This window comes from Siniperca chuatsi, linkage group LG14 (genome assembly GCF_020085105.1).
Source record: "Siniperca chuatsi isolate FFG_IHB_CAS linkage group LG14, ASM2008510v1, whole genome shotgun sequence".
NCBI classification, from domain to species: domain Eukaryota; kingdom Metazoa; phylum Chordata; class Actinopteri; order Centrarchiformes; family Sinipercidae; genus Siniperca; species Siniperca chuatsi.
The window spans coordinates 6,105,799-6,127,831 of record NC_058055.1 but is presented as its reverse complement, the minus strand read 5'-3'; the positions used below and the strand labels follow the sequence as shown (position 1 = coordinate 6,127,831).

The window sequence follows — 22,033 nt, the reverse complement described above, 5'->3', positions numbered from 1 at the left end:
ATAGCCCAGATAACAGGAGGGCCGAAAAAGCCTACTTAAAAGATTCCATTGTGTTAGAGCCAGCAGGGCCTGAGCCCAACGCCAGGCATTGTAGGGTCTGTTGTCCGTCAACAACAGTAACTACAGCTGACATGCAAGACTAAATGTAGCATCTTATTTGACAGAAAATTCCACTGACAGGGGTCATACTCTTCAGTGCAAGTGACACAACAAAACCTTCAGTGTTTACGAAAACATATATTTAAATTTTCTCCAGTTGTAAATTGTTTTCATGAAAGGATTCAAATTACTGATTTTTTTATTTCAGAAAAATCATTTTTACCTTCAAAAGCCCTTGAACCACTGATCTACATGATAATACAAATTTGCAAGAATGACTCATACTATAATTTACATTATGACATTTTTATCTCATGGTTTGACAAAGTTAATATTCATATTTAATAATCATTGCACCTACTTTGCATATGAACTAAATAAGTCTGATCCTATTTCTAATGACAGTGACAACAAAAAATATCAGTTACAGGTGAATATGGTTGAACTGACTTGTCTGCTCAACTGATTGCAAACTAAGCAAATTTTCTCAATCATACCAGTAGCATTTAAAATGGCACTTCAACAGGCCTCTAAACTGACACTAAAATTGGTCTAGATTCAATTAGGACATTTTATTATTGTCTTGAAAAGCATTTCCCCTCTTTACAGATTTTTTAAAACTTTTTTTGTACCTTACTGTTTTTAACTCAGGAGATGGACTTTGCTTCCATAAATAAAAATAACAAAATAAGAAGAATCTGTTGGCCTACACTTACTACACTTAACCTTGTTATCTGAGCCACCGGGCGCACAATGGTTCTCCTCTACTTCTGCACATACTAAAAATTGATTTCACCTAAGAATCAGTTTCATAGCAAACAGGCTTTTGAGAGCAAATACGATCAAATGAACATCTGTTAAGCATGCATTACTTACATGTGACCCTCTCTCCACTTAAAAGCATGTGATACAAAACACAAACATGCTTTCACTGAACTTCCCCTGATTTTTTTTCTAAGACAAGGGCTCACGTCTTACTTTGAAGTCTCAGTTTGGCTGACTAACTCAATTTGCTTATCGTGTCTATTGTGCCAGACCCATAGTCCAACTTTTAGGTAAAATAATTATTTTCGACAAACTATGCACACACATAATCTTACCATGCCATTTTGTATTTTATGTCAAATCTGCATATTGTTATCATGACTCACTAAAAATACAGGAATTCTATTTTGGGATTAGTCCAGTTTTTAGTATGACATACTTATGTGAATGCAACTCTGATAGACACTCACATGTGCTGGTTTTTGCTCATCTTTTGGCTGAGGTGGTGCTTAGCGGTGTGCAGCCTTTTCATTCACATTTGGTCTGTGTCTGTTTCAGTACTCTTCGGCTTTGTGTATCTACCAGCATCAACAAACGCTTAAATACTCTGTCTTCCTGTTTTTATTACTCACGCACAGTGAAGTGGGTCCTTGTTTCCTTTGATTAAATTTTTTGCCATTTGTGTTCTCCTGCACTCGCCCTGCAGAAAGCACGCTCACTGCACCTTAATGAAGGTTGACCTTTCTCCTTGAACGTAGACTGAGCTATAGATGACTGTGGAGTTTCTGTCTGCTTCATCAAAGAACACTGGGACTTGCTACTCTTTTAGAGAGGCTTGTTATTAAATTGTATTAAAGTGTCTTGTATCATGAACATTCTTATGCTTCATATTGACTTTCTCAAAGAAACAGACATTTTGGTCATATGAGCACTGTAAAGTCCTCACTTTTCTATCATGAGTTAGAAAGTCTCAAATAAATCAAAGCTATATTCAAAGTTTTGTCCCCTGGCAGCAGTCCTCGCCACTAACAGGTGATTAATCTGTAAGCACAGAGCGCTCCCTTTACTCCGGAGGAAGGAAGTGAAAACTGGCTTATCAGAAACCGGACCAAATATGGAGAGGTGAAACTACCTAGTGTATGAACTAATGTCAGACATTAATTGAAAGTGCAGCCAATGTACTTTTTACAACCTTAAATTAACTTCTTTTTTTTTTTGCTACATGATTATATTATAAAAGACATTACAAAACTTTAATTTCAAGCAAGAGTTCCTTTACAGTAGGGACTTTAATGTTGAACAAACGACTGACAGAAAAACACTGTGAATGAGGCATTAGTATTGGTAAAAACCAATAGACTAGGCCTAATTGAAATGCTAATCAGAGGCTCTGATATCAGCAGACACTTGCAGACATGTTGCAGAGTGAGTCGGGGTCACAGGGCTACATTAGATAACTATGAGAGGGATATTTTTAGGAATGAAAAAATACGCATGCTTCATCATAAGATAACTATATATGATGAAGCATGCACACAAATATGCAAATCATGTCAGGAATGTTCACCTGTGCATGTGTGTTTCTGTTTGGTGTCTCAACCATGAATGTTTTCTTTCTGCTGCACAAATATCTACAGTTACAAATTGACTTGTAAATGTGACCCAACTGGTCTGACTGGATGCAACGTAAATATTGCAACCCTGAACTGTAGCTGCTCTTGGACTAGCCACCTACAGCAAGTTAAACTTTTAGCAAGTTTTTGGTGATAAAAGGAGCAAACCGGGATGTTTGAAATTACTTTGAAACTCTGCTTGAGCTCAGAGTGTCTCTGTTTGTTTATTGGGTGGTCCCTTAACTTCCTACAGTACCTTAGGCTGCATTTATGTTTGTCGGACTATAACCGGTTTAAGACAATGGCGATTCTGCCTGACAACAATAGGTGGAAATACAGCTGCAGAGAAATGTGTGCGCAATTCATCCACAGATGAGCCACATGAGAACTTCTAGAATAAAGGAAACTGTGAGGAAAATGGAAGCTTTTTCTAGCACATTAGTTGTCACTTCTTGTGCTTTTTACATTTAATTAATTCTCTTTCTTTCACTCTGTCCTCTCTGTTTCTCACATCTCCTATCTGTCCACCCGCCCTCACTCTCTCTCTCTCTCTCTCTCTCTCTCTCTCTCTCTCTCTCTCTCTCTCTCCCCCTCTCCCTCCTTACTCAACCTGCTTATCTAAACCGGGGAGGGCTCGATATACTCACAGCACAGGGGGAGGGCCTTGTCTGCTTTCAATCAATAACCTCTGGAATTCAGAAATACAAGTAGGTCCTGTCTCTGGCAGGCTGTACCACACTCTTGAGGGCGGGCTCCCAGGCACACTCGACGAAAACTCTATCTGCTCCTGGCATTCTCTGTCTGTTTCCGCAGGTCCGACTGCGTTTTGATTCCATCACAATGGCTGATCACACTTCTCCAGATTACTTCAGCTGCTCCCTGTGTCTGAACCTTCTGAAGGACCCTGTGGCCATCCCCTGTGGCCACAGTTTCTGTATGGACTGCATCAGTGGCTACTGGAATGAGGCTGACTACACAGGGATTTACATTTGTCCCCAGTGTAAGATCACATTCACCCAGAGGCCGGTGCTACGGCCAAACGCCACTCTGAGCATGGTGGCTGAGAAGATCAAGAAGAGCGGACTGACCCTCAACCTCAACACGTCCCTGGGGAACATCTACGCTGGACCAAGTGACGTCCCCTGTGACTTCTGCTCTGGGAAGAAATTAAAGGCTGTGAAGTCCTGTCTTAACTGTCTGGCGTCCTACTGTGAGAAGCACCTGAAGCCACACTATGAATCAGCCACTTTCAAAAGGCACAAGCTGGTGGATGAGCTGGGAAACCTGGACAGGAAGATTTGCCCGCAGCACCAGAAGTCCCTGGAGCTCTTCTGTCGAACAGACCAGATGTGTATCTGTGCTATCTGCACAGTCAGTGAACACAGGGGCCATGACATTGTCTCTGCTGAGGCAGAGAGGGGTGAGAAACAGGTAAGAAATTCTCCTGTCTCTGTTGATGGATCCTTTTCATAGATTAAATACTCAAAGGCACATGAATAGCATTGTTCACGTGTTAAAAAAATCACTTTCAATCTGCCTCTCAGAGAATGAAACTGTGATGCCAGAAAGATAAGCAGTGTATTCAGTTACATGAGAGAAACCACAAGCTGAAACTCCTCTCCTGATTCAATTCTATTTTTCAGACAGAAGAACTTTTAAAAAGAGGCACATCCTTGATACATAAGAAATATATAGTCATTGGAGTGTTTCGAGTGAAAGCAAACAGGGTGTTTTTCTCAACTCCTGCCCCTGCACTACGACTGGAGGTTGTACTTTGACCCATTTCACCAACGCTATCAGCTAAACTAGCAGGCATTCACCGCCAAAACAAATCCAGCTCTCTGATTAGCTGTATGGAGGCCAGGGGCGTGTCTTAGTTAGCACCTCTGAAAGCTACTTTTTAGAGAATGTGGTGTTCCAGCTGTGGGATAGATACACAGAAACTGTAGACTTCCTTCTGCTGCATTGTTCCCACCTGTGGGTGTGGGTCTGTAGTGATACTGGAAAGTCAGGGAGTCAAGGCCGTCAGTACCTCATGATCAACCAATCCCAATGTGTAACCACAGCAATGCACATTCAAAAGACTCACCAATCACATTGCCTGTAAATCGATGTAGAGTAGATAAGAATGTCAACAGATACTGTAGTATAAATATCCGTCGTTCAGAGCAATTCTAGTTTTTATGCATGAGTAAATTAGAAGGAGTGTTTTTATGGCAGCCAGGAATATGGGCTAAAGGATTTTTAGGGCATGATGAAGTAATAATTCATCCTGCTGTTTTTTTTACAATATGGGGAGTTTCTCTCATCCAACGATTTACAACCTGAGTCTCACACATCTCACTCTGTCTCCCGCTCTCTCCCCTCCCCCTCTCATGTTCACCCCTCCTCCCTAGATTCCCCACATTCCTCAAGCTTATCTTGAAGAATGGGTTGGTGGGCTTGAGTAAAAGTTGAATTAGAAGCCCTCTATTCTGCATGTCAGTGGTGTGTGCACCTTGAAACATCAGTAGGTTCACATTCCTAACATGGCCAGAATTCCATTACTGGTTTTTTCCCCCCTCTCCCTCTGAGATAAAAGCTGGCTGTATTAAAAAGATTCTTTGAGTAGGGTTTATTAGACGTGCCGAAGGGCCTCCCCAGATATTTCTTGATGAGAAAGAATGTTTTTACTGAACCAACAAATATGAGGCTTTATTTCTCATACAATAAAACAGCATGACATTCAGCTACATCTGATAAATCTAATTTAATGCACCTTTTGCATACTTCTACATAATAAATTGAAGGAAGCCAGTACAACCAGCCAGCATGGGAGTGCATGCTTAACAAAACAGTGAAATAGATGGCTGTGTAATAAGCCTTTATTTTGCAGAAACTCTTGGGAGTCTCCCAAGCTGAGATTAGACAAAAATGCCAGGAGAGGGTGAAGGAGCTGGAGGAACTGAAGACTGCTGTGGATTCATTGAAGGTAAGGATTATATGTTGATAATATGCTGTATCTTTCCACCAACCAACTTTCTTGATTATTCATCTTTCAACCAGTAAATGTCATGTATTTCCATGCAAGACATTGCTCTAAGATGTTCACTGTGGCAGCGTCTTCTGTAAAACACTGACATCTTGAGTGTTCTGTCCAGAACTCGGCCCAGAGAGCCATGGTGGAGAGCCAGAAGATGTTTGAGGACATGATCCGCTCCATTGAGAGGATGAGGTCAGAGGTGACCAAGCTGATCGGTATCAACGAGAAGGCTGCTTTCAACCAGGCCGAGGCTTTGATCGAGCGACTGGAGCAAGAGATCGATGAACTGAAGAAAAAGGAGTCCGGCCTCAAGCAGCTGTACAGCACCGAGGATCACATCCACTTTTTGCAGGTAACGTACAGCTTTAGAGCAACTGTTAATTTAAGAAATACATCTGGAGTTGTCATTTAATGATGTTAATGTAATCTGGCGGTATCATCCAACAAATAAGGCAATACGTTGACACGGTAACACTGTGAATTTCATGTGTCACGGCTTTTCATTTTTATTCTAATTTGGGCCTTATACCAGCCAATAACTCACACTGAATCAATCAGAACATATGGGTGTGGTTTTTAATAGTAATTCTTAATAATGCTTTCTAATGCATGATCACGATGACAGTATAAAGATTTTGTATCAATTGGACATAAGAATTTCTAAACAAGCAACTGAAGAGGTAGCACTTTGATATATTACTCACAATACTGAGAATGGAAATTTAGATGGACACAAAACATCCCCGCCTTTGGATGTCCCTTTTACTATCAATCTATCAAAATTGCACGCACCATGTACTAAGGCTGAGTCCTCATTGCAGCGGCCAGAGTTCGATTCCAGCCCGGGGGCCTTTGCTGCATATCATCCCCTCTCTCTCTCCCCCCTTTCCTGTCTCTCTTCAGCTGATCCTATCCAATAAGGCAAAAAAGCCAGAAAAAATCATCATCTTCAAAACAAAAGAAACTAATAAATTACTCAGATAGTTCATGTTGATGTGTATTCGTCTTCGTCATGACGCTTGCTTTTCTGTTCTCATCAGAACTTCCACTACCTCTGCACCCCCACTGATGATGGCTTCATACCCAGAGTGACGGTGAACCCTGACTTCTCCTTCGGGGCTGTCAGGAAAGCTGTGGCTGAGATCAAGGACCGCCTTGAGGAGTTTGGCAGAGAGGAGCTGCTAAAGATCTCCAAGTCAGGTCTGACTTTAGCAGCAGAAACACAATATTCTACGTGATGGGCAGAAAACACCAAAAAACTCAAATATGCTAAATATGAATGTGTTCTGTGTTGTAGTGAATGAGGTCCCAGTGTACACTACAGAAAGTCGAACATTGGACCGAAGGAGCAGAGGTGAGTGCTGTCACGTCCTATAGCAATATACGACTGTAGGAGGTTAATTATTATTTAGGTTGATAATGTAGTCGCCATGAATTGTTGGAGGCAAACCATAAAGCAATTGCATCACAGATTCTTCAGTTAAAAACACTGCAAAAACACATCAACAAAAGAATTAAAGGCGTGTGTGGGTGTACGCAGTTCACATTGACCTGACACAGTGCTTCTTCATGTGCAGGCAAAGAAATGACAGTGGACAACACTCCTCCTCCAGAGCCAAAGAGCAGGGCAGATTTTGTGAAATGTAAGTATCTGGTGTATTTACCTGAAATGTGACAATTTAACTGTAACGCAATTCAGTTACCAAATAAGTAATATAAAAATGTATTGTTTCTTCTCCTCCAGGCTTCTGCCAGCTGAAACTGGACCCTAACACAGCCTACAAGGAGCTGTACATCTCTGAAAACAGCAGAAAAGTCATCCGCACCAGGGACCTGCAGCCCTACAGAGACAACTCGGAGAGGTTTGACAGCTTTGCCCAGGTGCTGTGCCGGGAGGCCCTGTCCGGAGGCCGCTTCTACTGGGAGATCGAGTGGAGCGGGGAGTTCTCCATTGGAGTGGCCTACAAAAGCCTCAGCCGGAAGGGCAAAGGCTCACTGTGTCTGCTGGGCTACAACGACAAATCCTGGAGTCTCCTCTGTTCTGACACAGGTTACTCTGCCTGGCACAACCGGGTGGACAAAGCCATCAACGCCCCCCACTCCCCAAGGATAGGCGTGTACCTGGACCACACTGCGGGTGTGTTGGCATTTTATAGCATAGGTAACACCATGACCCTCCTGCACAGGTTTGAGACCACATTTGTTGAGCCCCTCTATCCAGGCTTTGGAGTTGGAACCTCAGTCAAGATCTGCAATGTCAAGTGAACACTGATATCTGAGCTCTCATTTGAAAATCTTTTCCAGGTGTTTCTCATAAAATGCCGCAATGCTTTTGGAATATATATTTTTGCTAAATTTCGAAACTGTACCAAACCACATTGAGTTTCATTGCTTATTTTTTAAGAAAAATGTTCCACCTAAATGTGTATCTACTTTTTTTTTAACTCTACACATCACATCATGTTTTGCATTATGCTGTCAAACCACATTTTCATTTTCATGTTTTCTAAGACATTATTGAAATATATAATTACTACATAATCACATAAGTACAATGTAAAGAGAAGTGTTATTCCTTTTAGCATCTGATCATAACTACTGGATAATATTATAACATGACAGCACGTAGTAAATGTCAGTCTCTGTGAGCTAAACCTGTATATGTTACATGTTCCCACAGATAGCATCTCATTTTTACATTTACCCACAATTATTACTTCATAAAGGGTGTGACATATTTCAAGTGATGATGTAATTATGTCATAATGAATGTACCCTGAGATAACCTGAGGTCCATTTTCTTATGATAGGTCATTACATTGTTGACCAATATTATTGCATAATTAACTGAAAATATATTGCACTCTTATGATCGGTATGAGTCATAGAATAACACTGATGTTGGTACATTAACAGGTATTATTATGGTTTCAACACATTCAGAAAAATGTTTCGTCATTTCATTTTGTCATGTTTTGATATCATCTGATGGTCATATCAGCTGCTGAGAGTCCTTACAGTTTTTTTTCAATTGAACTAACCCGTATTTAACTTTATGTATGTTTACTTATATAATGTACAACCAGAGTAAAATTGATATCAAGAAAAAACTTATTTTGTAACAAAATTATTCATTTATAGTTCTAAATAAAGAGCTAAATGAATGAACTGATTTATGTTTTTTGGAGATTATTGATCTATTTCATATAAACAAGAGGACCACATGGTCCATATCTGTTCAATGTGAATTTAAATAAGAAAATATAACTACTTGTTTGATTTATTTTTATTATTTGAGCTTTAACAAAGGCCAAGTCTAAAAAATGTCAAGAGTATCGGTATCAACAGATATAATTTGAACTTTCTGTACTAACACTACTTGACTACTGAAAATACTCACGGCTCCCTCTGTCGGTTGATTACAGGAACTGAACTGAAATAAAAATGTAATGACCACTGTTACTACGGGCATAATGTGTATCATTAAAGTCAAACTGCCAAAATAACAGCAGCACTGATATGTTCTGACTATCTTCAAAGGTGCATCATATGTCAGAAAATATGCCATTAACTTCAGATACATTTTAACGAGATACTTTGGATTTTTCTGCATAAATCTACAATAGGACAGCAATATACTGTATTACAATACATACAATGTACAGTTATACTTGTCTAAACAGCAGCTCAAGAGTCTGAGTTTGTCTAATGACAATCACGGCATTAAGCAATAAGCCTTTTTCACAGCAGGCATTTTAAGCACGTATGTTACTAATACCAATAATGATGTCTCCATTGTCTGACAGAGAGCCTGCATGCACAATACCAAGCCCCTGAAACTGAACCAGCTAAATGGAATTCAGCCATCATTCATTTTATTATTTACACCCGAGCGTTTCCTACAGTGGCATGTCAAAATGTTCTCTGTGAAAAAGGACTATTCCACTCTGTATGAACTACACTAAAAACACTTCAAATATACTGGGTAGAAGTGTCCGGTGGAGAAAGTATTTCATATTTCCTTTAGCTGTATGCTCACATTTGTCAAACACATTTGTTAAATAAAAGCATGTCATATAAAAAGCAAGGAGTCAGAAAACAAGTCATTTTTTTAACAATAGACATCTGTTTATTGGTTCCCAGGATTCTGGCAGGAAGTTGAGCCTACAACGCTCAAGAGAAGAAAAAAAAAAGCACGACAGTCCAAAATTCAGACATTATAGCCAATGATGCCTCCTTTGCCAATGCACTCTCCAATGTAGAACCACATCAACACTTCAGTGGCCACCAGTCCATTCCGAAAAGCATCCTGTGAGGAAACAAACAAATTGAATTAGATTTCCTTCTGGAGAAACGTATCAAGCAAAATGTGATATTAGCCACAGACGACAATCTTACTGTCATTGTCATCTTATGTTGTGAGTCCTGCTCCATTAGAACTTTTCACATCCTAATTTTGACAACATGACTATTTATTTGTGTAAATAATGGGTTACTGTGTGCTGACATAATAAATTCGCAAATTTCCTTCATCACTGACAGTGATCAATAAGCGTTTCAGAGCGCATAAAATCCCCTCAAGTTCTACTCTATAAAACCTCTAAACCCATTGTACATTATGTATACCCACTTGTGTTTTATTCTTTGTTTAAACATGATTATTCGAAGTAAAAAGGTTAGAAGCTTTATGTTACAATGGTTTTTCTGTAGAAAAGTATATGCTATCTCCCTTTGCAGATCATTTCATTCAATTTTGGCCTCAACCCCTATCCATTTATTATATATATATACACACCATTCCATATCATATACCACTGAGCAGTTTTCATTAGAAAATATTTTGTGACATAGGTTAAAAAAGAAAATCCAATTCACAATATGGTATTTTTTTCATCACAAAAAACAAACATCCCATTCACCTCCATTGAATTGGGGGGGTGGTAGTGGTTATCTAACAACTTAGGCTAATACAACTAACAATTCACATGGCTAAGGAATAAGTATGTAATATATTTTCATTTAAGTGAACTTTTGGTAAACCTTTGATATGAATGACATTTACAATGACAGAAAACAATTTTGGTCAATAAACTGCTTACTGGTTTACAGTTCACCATGGGAGTCAAACCTTTGGGGCAACATAGTCTTCAAGGTGTTTCCTATTCTATCAGGATATCATAAAGTCTCCAATTCTCCTTATTATGAATGTACCCTACAGCTACCACAACCTAGTGTTTTGTCAACGAATCTAGGAGACAAGTCTTGAGAACCAGGTCTGAAATGGGACATATAAAGTGACAATTTAGAAGCTTGTATTGGAATTTATAATGATATGGTATGGCACAGTGGGTTTTGATAATATTACTGCTGTGCACTTACCTCTATTACTGCTGTACAATATCCTCCGTCTCATTATAAATAAGCTACACTTAACTTGGCAGTTCATGTGCTACTACTTTATACCATATTATTATCATCAACCAGTAAAACCCACTTTGTACTTCGCACTTATTTTATTTTATACTTATACCCACTTGGTACATTTATTTTCTGACCTGTATTATAGTGTATTATAGTTTTTTGCTTAGTACTTCTATTCCTGTGTGCACTGCTGTAGCAAAAGAGTTTCTGATTCTGATAACATATACTTGATATATTTTGAACCAAATAACAATGACACACGCACCTTTACTGTTGTTTGACCGAGACGTCCTGTCTGGACACCCTTGATGAGGTTTGTGGCCCCCTGGATGGCCTTGGGGATCTCGGCAGGGGTAGGAGGGACAAGCTCAACACGGGCATAGTGCCAGAAGGTTGCTAGCCGAGGTTTGGAGTAGGTGACAGCGGCTAAGAGAGAAGAAATAGTACAATTACGAGTCTGGTGCAACTTTCCTTTGCTGCGGCTAAAGATAGCTTTGAGCTTTGAGTTTCCTTGCATGCTTATTGGTAGCAATAGCCACTTAGCTATATGCCTTATGCTCATTGAGTGTAAACCATAGGTGTAAACAATACAAATCACGCGTGCTAGCTAGCAGAAAAGCAAATGTAGTCAGAGAAAAGAAAGCAACATGAAATCTCAATTCAGTGTTTTCTGCACCGAATTGCATTAACTAACGTTAACGTTACATTCACTTAATTGAATTGATGGCTGGGTCTCGGTGCAGTTGACAGCGTCGGCCTAGCTACGTTTTGTCAATAAGGATTATACTACCTACAGTTTAGTTCCTCATTATTGGATACATGTTATAATAACACAACAGATTAACTTACCGCCGACCAGCGTAGGTACTTTAGCGACCAGTTTTTGCACTGCCTGTGCCATGTTGACTTGTTTGTCGATGCTAACTGCTTGCCCGGTTCCTGCTAGCCGACTGAATGTCACCTCAAGGACCAGGACCCGCGACTGCAGCTGACCACACAAGTGCCTGTACAGAAACAGCCTGCCAGTGTTCTTCTTCTTCTTCGTCGTCGTCGTCGTTGTTGTCGTCTTCTTCTTTGATTTACTGGCGGGCTACAAACCAACGTTAAAGGTGCATGCCGCCACCTACTGTATCGGAGTGTATAACATCATGACTTTAACCAAAACTAACAAACGGGGGAAAAACAAAACATTTTTTTCCACTTTATAGATTTTATATTCTAGATATTATACCTGTTTCTTTTAAATATTTGAATAAAGCCCTTTGAACCCGTAACCATTTCTCCCCTGTCTCTAACAGACCTCTGATGCTCCACTCCCTGCCTCTCTACCACTCTGCCTTTCAGTCTCTCTCTTTCTACACTGAACCTCTTACATCCCATCAGCACGTGTTCAGCAGATTCCTTTCAGTTACAAGTCTCACATTTATCTGACCCTGACTTTTTCATGGTATACAAGGTTGCATTGAGTCCTGTGTGTCCTAGTCTTAGCCTAGAAAAGATAACATCTTCTTTCCTACATTTACCTTGATTGTTTCTGACTGACAGATTTTTGGATTTTATAGTATTCTCTGCCCTTACTGTCATTGTTCCATGTTTCCTGCAATGATGTCATTATTCCCTGATGAGTTAGTGATTGTGCTTCTGATCTCCCAAAACAAATTTCTAAAATGTCATTATCATTTTTGTTTAGTGCATGTTTAGCAAGTTTATCTGCAATCTCATTTCCCTCTATTCCAGCGTGAGCTGTTCTCCAGCAGAAATGAACATCTATTCCTGGTTGCTGCAGATTTAGTAGGCTCGCATAAACTTCAATTAAAAGATCCTCTCGGACTGTTTCTCCTGACTGTATGCTTTGTATTGCAGAATCTAAACATACCTCCACTTTAATCAGTTTAACCTCCTCTACCCACTGAAGACTTCTGCTGTGTATACTGATAACCTGTTTGAGATTCTCTTAACAATTCCTTTGTCAGATTCTGGGAAGTATATACCCACCCCTACATGTTCATTATTTGAATGTTTTGATCCATCTGTAAAAATATTTAGATAATTATAGTAACTTTTCTTCAAATACTCTTGAACCATGCACCCAATATTATTATTCCTCTCTGTCCACTCTCTCCTCTTTTCTAATATTTGAAGATACTTTGGGTTGTGGAAATATCCGTGGGGAAATGCTGCTATGGATAACTACTGTGTTGTATAGTATCTAATTTGTACTGTTTCACCTTCTTGTTAATGTCCCAGCCAAAACCTTTACCAGAAAATGTTATGTATTCCCAACAGTTCTGCAGAACGGTTGATGCTAAGTTTCCATCTCCTCCTCCCTGGATTATTACCCAGTATGTTAGTGATAACTTAGTTCTGCTCAGATGCAGAGGCAGTCCACTGGATTCAACCAGCACTGCATTAATGGGCGTGGTTTTGACTGCTCCTATACTAAGTCTTAGTGCCCTGTGTTGTATCCTGTCCAGTTTTTCTAGGTGAGTTTTTGCTGCTGCTTCATACACCATGCAGCCATAATCCAAAGTAGCTCTCAGCAAAGCACTGTATATGTGGAATAATGCTTCTTTGTCAGCTCTCCATTCAATTCCGACCACACACCTCATATTTTTCATCAATCCATAGACCAAGATATTTAAACACTCTGACTCTTTCCATGGGCTTGCTATATAGTGTTAACCTCTGCTCATTACCTATCTTCTTTTTAGTGACCAGCACATTGCATGATTTTGCTACTGACATTTTGAATCCCCAATCATAAGACCATCTCTCTACACGACTATTGTTTTGTGTAAACTTTTCAACACATGTGAGCAATTCTTTCCCCTTTTCCAGATTGCTCCATCGTCTGCGTACAGTGCTGCCTGTATACCTGTCCCTGTATTTTCAAAAATCATGATATTAAATAGAACTGGACTGATGACGCTACCTTGTGGTATCCCATTTTTAATGACAAAACTATCTGAGATTTCTGATCCTACTTTAACTAGGATAATGTTCGGTTTGATAGAAAATCCTTGATCCAGTTATATAACCTTGTTCAGTTTAATTAACAGACCTTCTCTCCACATGCAATCATACGCTTTCTCACTGTCAAAGAAAACTACAGCCATCCTTTCCTTCACATTAAGGGTCTTTTCAGTTTCATTACTTACTTTAATTAGAGCATCTGCTGTGGATCTTCCTTTCCTAAATCTGCTCTGATACTCGTTTAACAGTCTTCCTTTTTCTAAAAAGTAAGTGACTGAACATAGCAGAACTCAGCTGATCTTGTCCCGGAGCAGAATATCTGCTGTCCTTTAATGCCCTTCTCATTTCCCTCAAGGTGAATTCCATATCCAGAGCGGAGCTGGTTTCTACCTTTTTACCAGCACCTTTTCATTATCTCTTAGGACTTCTTCTTTCCTTTGTTTATGTATATCAGTAAGGTGATTTCCACTGTGAACACTGGCAAAGACTCTTCCCAGGAGGTTGTTTTTTTCCATATCTGTTATTGCTAATTGGTCTCCATCTGCAAGTACTGATATTTTATTGCTTATCCTTCTCATCTTTTTAACCATATTCCATACATGACCTACATCTCTCTCTCTCTTCCAATAGAAACACAAAACTGTTTCCAGGTATTCATTTTAGCTGTTTTAATTATTTTGCATGCTATGGCTCTTTTCCTTTTATATTCCATCAAATTGTCCACATTCATGTTGTTTCTGAAGTTTCTGAAAGCACAATTTCTTTCTTTAATAGCCAAGCTACACTCATCATTCCACCATGGTACAGTTCTCTTATTCCCTGTTATCACTGTTGTACAGTTTCTACTTCTTGAGGCAGCTTCAGTTATCATACATGTTATTTCACCAGCACATTCATCTACGTTTCCATTCATTTTAATATTACTAGCTAATTCCCTGCAGAATTCTTTAAATTTGTCCCATTGAGCCTTTTTAAAGCCATATATATAGGAGAACTTTCTTGGGTACATCTATCTATATCTATATTACATATAAGAGGAAAGTGGTCACTACCTATGTTATCGCTGCATATTTTCCACTCACATAGACTAGCCATATTTGCAGAAACCAGTGTTAAATCAATACATGACATACTGACATACTGACAGCATTTCTGCTCTTTCTCCATTTCTTTTAGTAGTAGTACATTTAGCATCAAACACTTTCCCTCCTTTCAGTTCTGTTTTGATATCCTCCATTGAGACACACAGTGGTGCTCCAGATGTCACTCCCCTGTATCGAGCAGCTGAGCCAGGTTCATGGGTTTTTACTTTTTTACCATCCAGTGTATTCATTTTCAGCAGAGCGTGTTGTTGTTCTTGACTCACTGCATGTACAAGTATATGCTTGTTATTCAAGCACTTTGCAAACTTTACTTTGCCTACCTCCTTTTCCAGAGCTTTAGCCACTGATATGAGATGGAAATGCTCAACAAACTCAGTTATGGCTTTCCAGTCCTTGTTTTGGTTTTTAGGCCTCGGGCTTAGATATGCCCTGGCTCTTTTTGCCATTTCAGCAGACTCTGCCCCTGAACTGCTTAAATTACCACTATTTCCATTGTTCTTTTTCTTCCTTTTGAACACCACTTTCTGCCACTCCATACCTCCATGGTCCCATCCTTCGTCCTCACTCCCAAAGTTCATGATTATTACATTCACGATACACTTGTTTGTATTTACCCGCTACGCGATTCCAACTCCTGCTCCTTGACAGACTCTAGCCTGACTCCACTGAGCCAGTTGTCGCGCAGCGCTGCATGTCCCAGCCTGCCAGTCTAAGGTAAGGCCTTCTTGTATAATTATGGTTTACATTATATAATGACATGTTTGTATGTCGTACAACATTTGAACGTCCAAAATTTCAATGTAATTTAACTTACAGCGTTTAGCCTACAGTTCAGTTACAGAATTCAATAAGATAGCTAATCAGAATCAAACAACTAATGCACAAGCTACATTTTTGCCATACTCATACACTTGTGTATGAGTGACAGACATTTTATTATTTAGTATACTATAATATTATAGTATCCAGGTTTAAATGTTGGCTATTCACCAAGAAAACGTGAGATATCATGTTAAGGAAATTTATGAGATCCATTCCCGGTCACGTATACCTTTCCAGGCATGTGGCCTGAAAGGTTTAGGTAACTGGCAAATTAATGAGAGTAACAACACACAGACCAAACTTAGGACAGAGCATGATCTATCCATCAGATCACATCTCAGTCAAGATCTCAACACCACCAAATGATGTCATGGACAATTAGACTTTTAATATATTTGGTCAGATCAGTTACATAAAAATCTTGGTTTATGGATACATAAATTCTGCTAAAACACTTCACACCACCGCTTTTACATTTGTCTAGAAACTTGTATCGTGTGATGCTTTCATTCATTTTGCACATTGCCCTTTTATGCGTTTGTATTATGTATTAGGCTATGGAATCTTTGGGAGTTCAACATGGCAAATTGTTGGTAAATATTCATATCCATATTATTTCAGCTATATTTCAGCTACATTCTCAATAAACATAATGTTTTATATGTAATACTCAAAACACATGTGCATAACCCTCCACTCACACCCAAAACAATACAATTAAATGTATTATATTTAATTATTTTTTAAAACATTAAAGTGCCATACCAGTGTTTTCCCATTTATCATGAGTACATTACATTACTGCTGATCATTTTTAAGATTTCCGAATGTGTTTCCGCTAACACACAGCCACTGGGTTCCATTCATCTCAGTACAATAAGAAATTTAGTTTATAAAGATTATGATCCTTTAAACTGTGGACACCATTATATTTATTCTGTATTTCTTCTGATTGAGATCATATGTGGCAGTTGTTGTCTAAGATTAAATGTTCTACATCTATAGATACACATACACATTACAAAATGTCTTTGTGATTTGTACAACTGACAATATTACAGTTTCATTTAGCTTATTTTATCTGTTTCATTGTTTGGATTCCTTTGTCAAACCCTGGGATAAGTTTGAGACATCTTGGCCAATATAATAATATTAGACATGTTTGTCTTGTTCAGCTCAGTCTGAAGTCTCTTCAGTAGCCATGTGATATCGGGGGAATGTCTTCAGAATTGTGCGAGTATCTTGGTCGCTCACAAAAATGATATCTCATAACTTTCTTCCTCCTGCTGAGATACAAACAAGAAAAGATGGTAAAGATTGTGGTCGCTGATGAATTAATACATGTGCAAATAATAGTTTTTTTTTACCTCACTGTCAGTGATATCTCTGGTAGGTGTACTGCTCTCCTTTTCCCTCTCAACAGCATCATCCTCACAGAAGAGAAGGGGTGATAGACCTAACTGCAGAAACAAATCAAAGGAAAGAAACTGTAAACACTGACTCTTATCTGGATGTGAATTATGTTTAGATATGGCTTCCAAATGGATTTCTGATGGGGGGGGTTTTTCATCTCCACTTTTTGAAGATAAAAATGCAGAATCATTTTTTGTTTGGTTAGGACCACATCCTAAGCATTTGGATATTTAAAAAATTGTGTGTTGGAAAAGACATGTATCTAGTAAGTGATGTCTACCTGAGTGTAAAACTCCTGCCCCTGGGGAGTGATGGTGGTGAGAGAGATGTGTTGTCCACTCAGTCTCACTCTGTCCACAATCTCCTCATGCTTAAGTGACTCCACTGACTCTCCATTGACCTCCAGCAGCAGCTCTCCATCGTGCATACCTGCCCTCTCTGCTGGGCCGCCGCTGTCCATCTCCCGCAGAACATGAGCTATTATTCGAAAATACACAGATATTTAAATCAAAGACTTAAGTCTAGAATGCTTGTGTTTGAGTTTTACGCTCTTTTTGTCCTCTCACATGTGCGTCCTGATGGCGCCTTTTCCAGCCGAAGGAGGAAGCCGTAGCCCCCAGGCCCAGAGAGCAGATGGAGTTTTCGGGCTCTATATGGCAGGTTATATGGAACAGCCATGGTGGGCAGGATGGGCATCCGCTGTTGCATGTAGTTCTTCTCACTCTCACTGTCAATCACTAGGATGGTGATGTGATCACCACATTTTTTCATCTACAGCAAAACATTATTAGCTAGTTAAGGCTGGACATAATAACTTCAGTCTTGTAATTGTAAGTGGACCTATTGTTTGTGTGCATGTGTTTTTTAAAGATTTTATATGTATGTTTTCATTTATATTTTTCAGTTGCATCCTTTATTAGAAACGGCCTTTTTTAGGCCATATACGTTTAATAACCAGTTTTGGAGTAAATGACAGCCAAACAGCTTACAGCGAAAGAGTTGTGACTACTTTTTTAAAGTTGATTATCAAAACAGACTTCGTACCATCCTGCTGAGTGCAGAGTGTGTGAGATCGGACACTGTTGCTCCGTTCATCCACACCAGGTGATCTCCCTTACACACCCCTGCCTTTTCAGCTGCACCTCCTGCAACCAGGCTCACAGAGAAGCGACCTTTCTCCCCTACAGAGCAGAAACAGGAAGAGCAACTGGATAACACTGCACAGACCTCAACTTGACGTCCTTCTGTTAGACAGCTAATCTCGAACCTTGGACTCGTTGTGATTACCAGGAGAAGTGTTACCTTCAATGGGTGTGAAGTTGATGCCCAGACCAGAGACAGGATGCCTGGTGATGTGGCAGAGTCTGGGTGGTTTGCATCCCTCGCCCTTATGCGCGCTGGCCAGACCTCGGAGGTCTTGACCTCGGGACGTACCCTGCTCATACTCCTCCCCATCCAACACTAATAAACATAACTGGTGTCCGCTTAGCTTTATCTTCCTCGCTACCTGATTCATAAAAAGCGAAATACAGTAGTTCCTGTTAGAATCTCATCAGTCCTTTGGGGAGGTCTCTGTCAGTTTAATAATGTAGGGAGCTCATCTTACCTCAGGGTGAGGAACATCATCAACATAGCAGTTGTTGACCTCCAGAAGCCTGTCTCCATCTTGAAGTCCAGTGCGCTCTGCCACTCCTCCTGCCACGACATTTCTGATTACGTGACCCTGGCGTCCCCTCTCCACCCGCAGATGGAAGCCGTAGGACTCCCCTTCCTCTCGTTTAAGAACACACAGACGTGGGCTGGGTGTCGACACAGAGTCTGAGCAAGAAGAGACAGAAAAGTGCTGTCACACCTTCTCAGAGCAGAGTTTCCTCATGGTCTGATACACAGAAGATAATTAGACATTTGTATGCAAGATACCTGCGTCATCTGTGATGACCATCACTGGGTTGTCTATTCCTTCTCTAGGATTAAATGTAAATTTCCTGCAAAAGGAGAGATGTGAGACATTTGACTTAAGTTTTCAGTTACAAACTACTGACTATTAAATTTGGCAGGTATAGAAAAAATCAAAGTAAAGTGAACTATATTCTTTCTTTATGGCCCTCTAAAATTAACGTTTAAAAAGATAAATTACTATGCAGTAAAAATGCCATATTTGTTTTTCTGAATTTCAAAGAAAGTAATCGATCAATTGCATCAATTACAATTACAATACAATTTTTAGTGTATTGTATAACCTCGTATGTTATTATATTTAAAATAACAACAGCATTTATCTGTGCATAGTTGGCCTTATCTTGGGCCCAAAGTCTTAAAGATTACTATGTTCCAAATGCCAAGCCAAGTCAATTACACTTTTTAAAATTCCTGCCAAGCTATATGTACTAAACATTAATGTGATATAGTTATGGGGAGGCATGAACGCTGTAATTCTGTTTTTCAAGCTAAATGTCCAACTCTGTTCTAACTCTGTTCTATGCCGTACCTGATCATCTTCATTATTTTATTAGTAGTAACAGTAGAGCAGTCACATAAGTTTGAACTGAAATAATGAGGGTATTTCAAAATGTATAAACATTGGTGCAAACAATTAGATGAAAGGCATACTTACTCTGTCAACCCTATGATTTCCACCAAACCTTGAAAAACAGGGATTATATCAATTTAATGACTTTAGCAGCGTAAAATTCAGGTAGTGAAATTCAATATTCACACATTTCCATACATATTTACCAAAATATGTGATGTCGTTACCATAGTCATTTTTAATCTGCATTGATACCACACAGCCCAGATCAAATTTTTCAACATAGCAACACAAATCAGATATGATCATTAACTGTCATTCACATTATGATATATTAATTTGAACTTACAGCTCTGTGAATGTCTGCGTGGTTCCGTACTAAACTGTGAGGCATCAGCTTAACAGTAAGACTGGTATTTGAGCCTTGGATGACATATCTGCTGACTATCAGCTGAGACACCATAAAACAGGGTCTGACTTTATGTGATTATCTTTAGTCTTTGTCCTCTCTAAAAGGGGAGGGGATTAAAGAACATTAAAAACCTTAAAGTTGCAAATGTCTAATGAACATGTGACAGATAAAGAATCAAAACAGTCAAACAGCATTTTTACATAAATGAGATACTGATATTGTCAGAGAAAAATACACTTAAGCCTTCAATCAGAATCTGAATCAGAATCAGAAATACTTTATTGATCCCCGAGGGGAAACTCTTTTGTTACAGCAGCTCACTATCACGTCAATGCACACAGGAATAGAAGTACTAATCCAAAAACATAATACACAATAATACAGGTAAGATAAATTAAGTACCAAGTGGATATAAGTATAAAATTAAAATAAGTGTACAAAGTGGGTTTACTGATTACATAGAATACAAGTAGTAAGTAATAGTGCATGAACTGTCAAATAAAAAACATCCCGGCTTCCTCCAGCCCACAAGTGTCCTTGGACAAGACACTGCCCAAATTGCTCCTGAGGGCTGTGCTTAGTGCTTAGTTAGAATGCTTAGTTACTTTGATGAGCAGTTCTGCCATCGCTGTGTGAATGAGATATGTAGTTGAAGTGCTTTGAGTAGTCAGAAAGACTAGAAAGGTGCTATATAAGTACAGTCCATTCTACCTCTCTGTGTCTTGTTATGTTTATTGTCTGTCCTTGTTGTTTTGTTTCTATTATTCTACAAAACTGTTAACAGGGCTTTGTCGTAAAAGAGCATGTATCCGCTCAGCCAACCAATCCTGTATAAATAAAGGTTAAAGAAAAATAAAATAAAATAATAATTTGCTCATTACTCATCTCACCGTACTGACTAAACCGTCACTGTCCTCTACACTGCTTATCTGTTTGGTTCACCATGTCTGTGACACTGAGTCCTTGTTTTTCTGATACAGTGTAAAATGAAAACAGTAATGATAATGTAAGACGTTTAGAAACTCTCTGCTCCCAGATGAAATCCATCTATCACATCACATCTACGTGGCAAAGCAGCCCCTCTCCTGAATAGCTTATACCACAGGCACTTAGGTGCAGCTAATGGGTCACTGTTTGCTTTTCCCCACCATAAACCTTCTTTTTAATGTTCTAGGGCATAGTGGTCCTCTAAATACACAAAAAAAAAAAAAAAAAAACTGCTGAAGCTCAACTGGGTCTGTTGAATAGTCACAATCAGCTTTCTTACTTTATAAAGATGAGAATTTGGGGTTGTGAATGGTGATCACAAATAGAAAATATCATTTTCTTAAACTTGGAAGCACTATCCAAACGGATATACTGAACATGTTCAACAAGTCAAGGTATAGACATCAAGTCAAGTGTTCTATTTAACATTTCATTAGACATATGGTTGTTAACACTGTGTGGTCTAAATTTGATCCTAAATGCAGCACAGAAGAATACAAAGATGGCACAGGCATGAGAAATACATTGAGAGTTCAAAATGTAAAAAAAATATACAGATACACAGTAAAATACAAAAAAGGACAACATGGATGAGACAGCTCAGATAAGTTAGCTGGAAAACAAAGATTAGGATAGGTTTGAATGTGTTACCTGTACTTGATCTCATGTTGTGTCTCTTTCCTATCAGGTCATCAGTCAACCACACAGAGGGATTTAACAGCGGGAGTACTGTACGTCCAAACATTTATTCTGACTACAGAGAGACTCCTCCCTTTGAGGGACACCAGGCTTAATGTTTAATTAGTGTGTGAAGTCTTGAACACACATACCTATGTGTAATGTCTGTGTGCAATGTGCATTGTACTGTTGACT

General features: G+C 39.2%; 3 protein-coding genes across 5 annotated transcripts; 1 reads left to right on the top strand and 2 right to left on the bottom strand.

The window, feature by feature from the left end:
- The first annotated feature begins 3,119 nt into the window (after positions 1 to 3,119).
- Positions 3,120 to 8,961, top strand: ftr82 (finTRIM family, member 82). The gene is made up of 7 exons (XM_044223598.1): positions 3,120 to 3,908; positions 5,353 to 5,448; positions 5,618 to 5,851; positions 6,540 to 6,699; positions 6,797 to 6,853; positions 7,077 to 7,142; positions 7,244 to 8,961. Exons 1-7 carry the CDS (start codon positions 3,318 to 3,320, stop codon positions 7,762 to 7,764), a joined length of 1,725 nt encoding a protein of 574 aa, XP_044079533.1. The 5' UTR covers positions 3,120 to 3,317; the 3' UTR covers positions 7,765 to 8,961.
- Positions 8,962 to 9,602: 641 nt separating this feature from the next.
- On the bottom strand, positions 9,603 to 11,933 carry atp5l (ATP synthase, H+ transporting, mitochondrial F0 complex, subunit g). Its single transcript, XM_044223609.1, has 3 exons — positions 11,770 to 11,933; positions 11,186 to 11,346; positions 9,603 to 9,808 (listed from the first exon to the last, which is right to left on the bottom strand). Exons 1-3 carry the CDS (start codon positions 11,819 to 11,821, stop codon positions 9,710 to 9,712), a joined length of 312 nt encoding a protein of 103 aa, XP_044079544.1. The 5' UTR covers positions 11,822 to 11,933; the 3' UTR covers positions 9,603 to 9,709.
- Positions 11,934 to 16,181: 4,248 nt separating this feature from the next.
- pdzd3b (PDZ domain containing 3b) lies at positions 16,182 to 21,926 on the bottom strand. 3 transcript variants are annotated; one of them, XM_044223604.1, is made up of 10 exons: positions 21,812 to 21,926; positions 19,846 to 19,873; positions 19,152 to 19,216; positions 18,838 to 19,049; positions 18,534 to 18,738; positions 18,276 to 18,412; positions 17,798 to 18,002; positions 17,512 to 17,708; positions 17,186 to 17,278; positions 16,182 to 17,101 (listed from the first exon to the last, which is right to left on the bottom strand). In XM_044223604.1, exons 1-10 carry the CDS (start codon positions 21,903 to 21,905, stop codon positions 17,069 to 17,071), a joined length of 1,269 nt encoding a protein of 422 aa, XP_044079539.1. In that variant the 5' UTR covers positions 21,906 to 21,926; the 3' UTR covers positions 16,182 to 17,068. The 3 variants fall into 3 exon arrangements, with proteins under 3 accessions (XP_044079539.1, XP_044079538.1, XP_044079543.1); XM_044223603.1 differs by having other exon boundaries at positions 16,182 to 17,104; positions 21,812 to 21,925; XM_044223608.1 differs by lacking the exon at positions 21,812 to 21,926 and adding an exon at positions 20,111 to 20,487 and having other exon boundaries at positions 16,182 to 17,104.
- Positions 21,927 to 22,033: the final 107 nt, after the last annotated feature.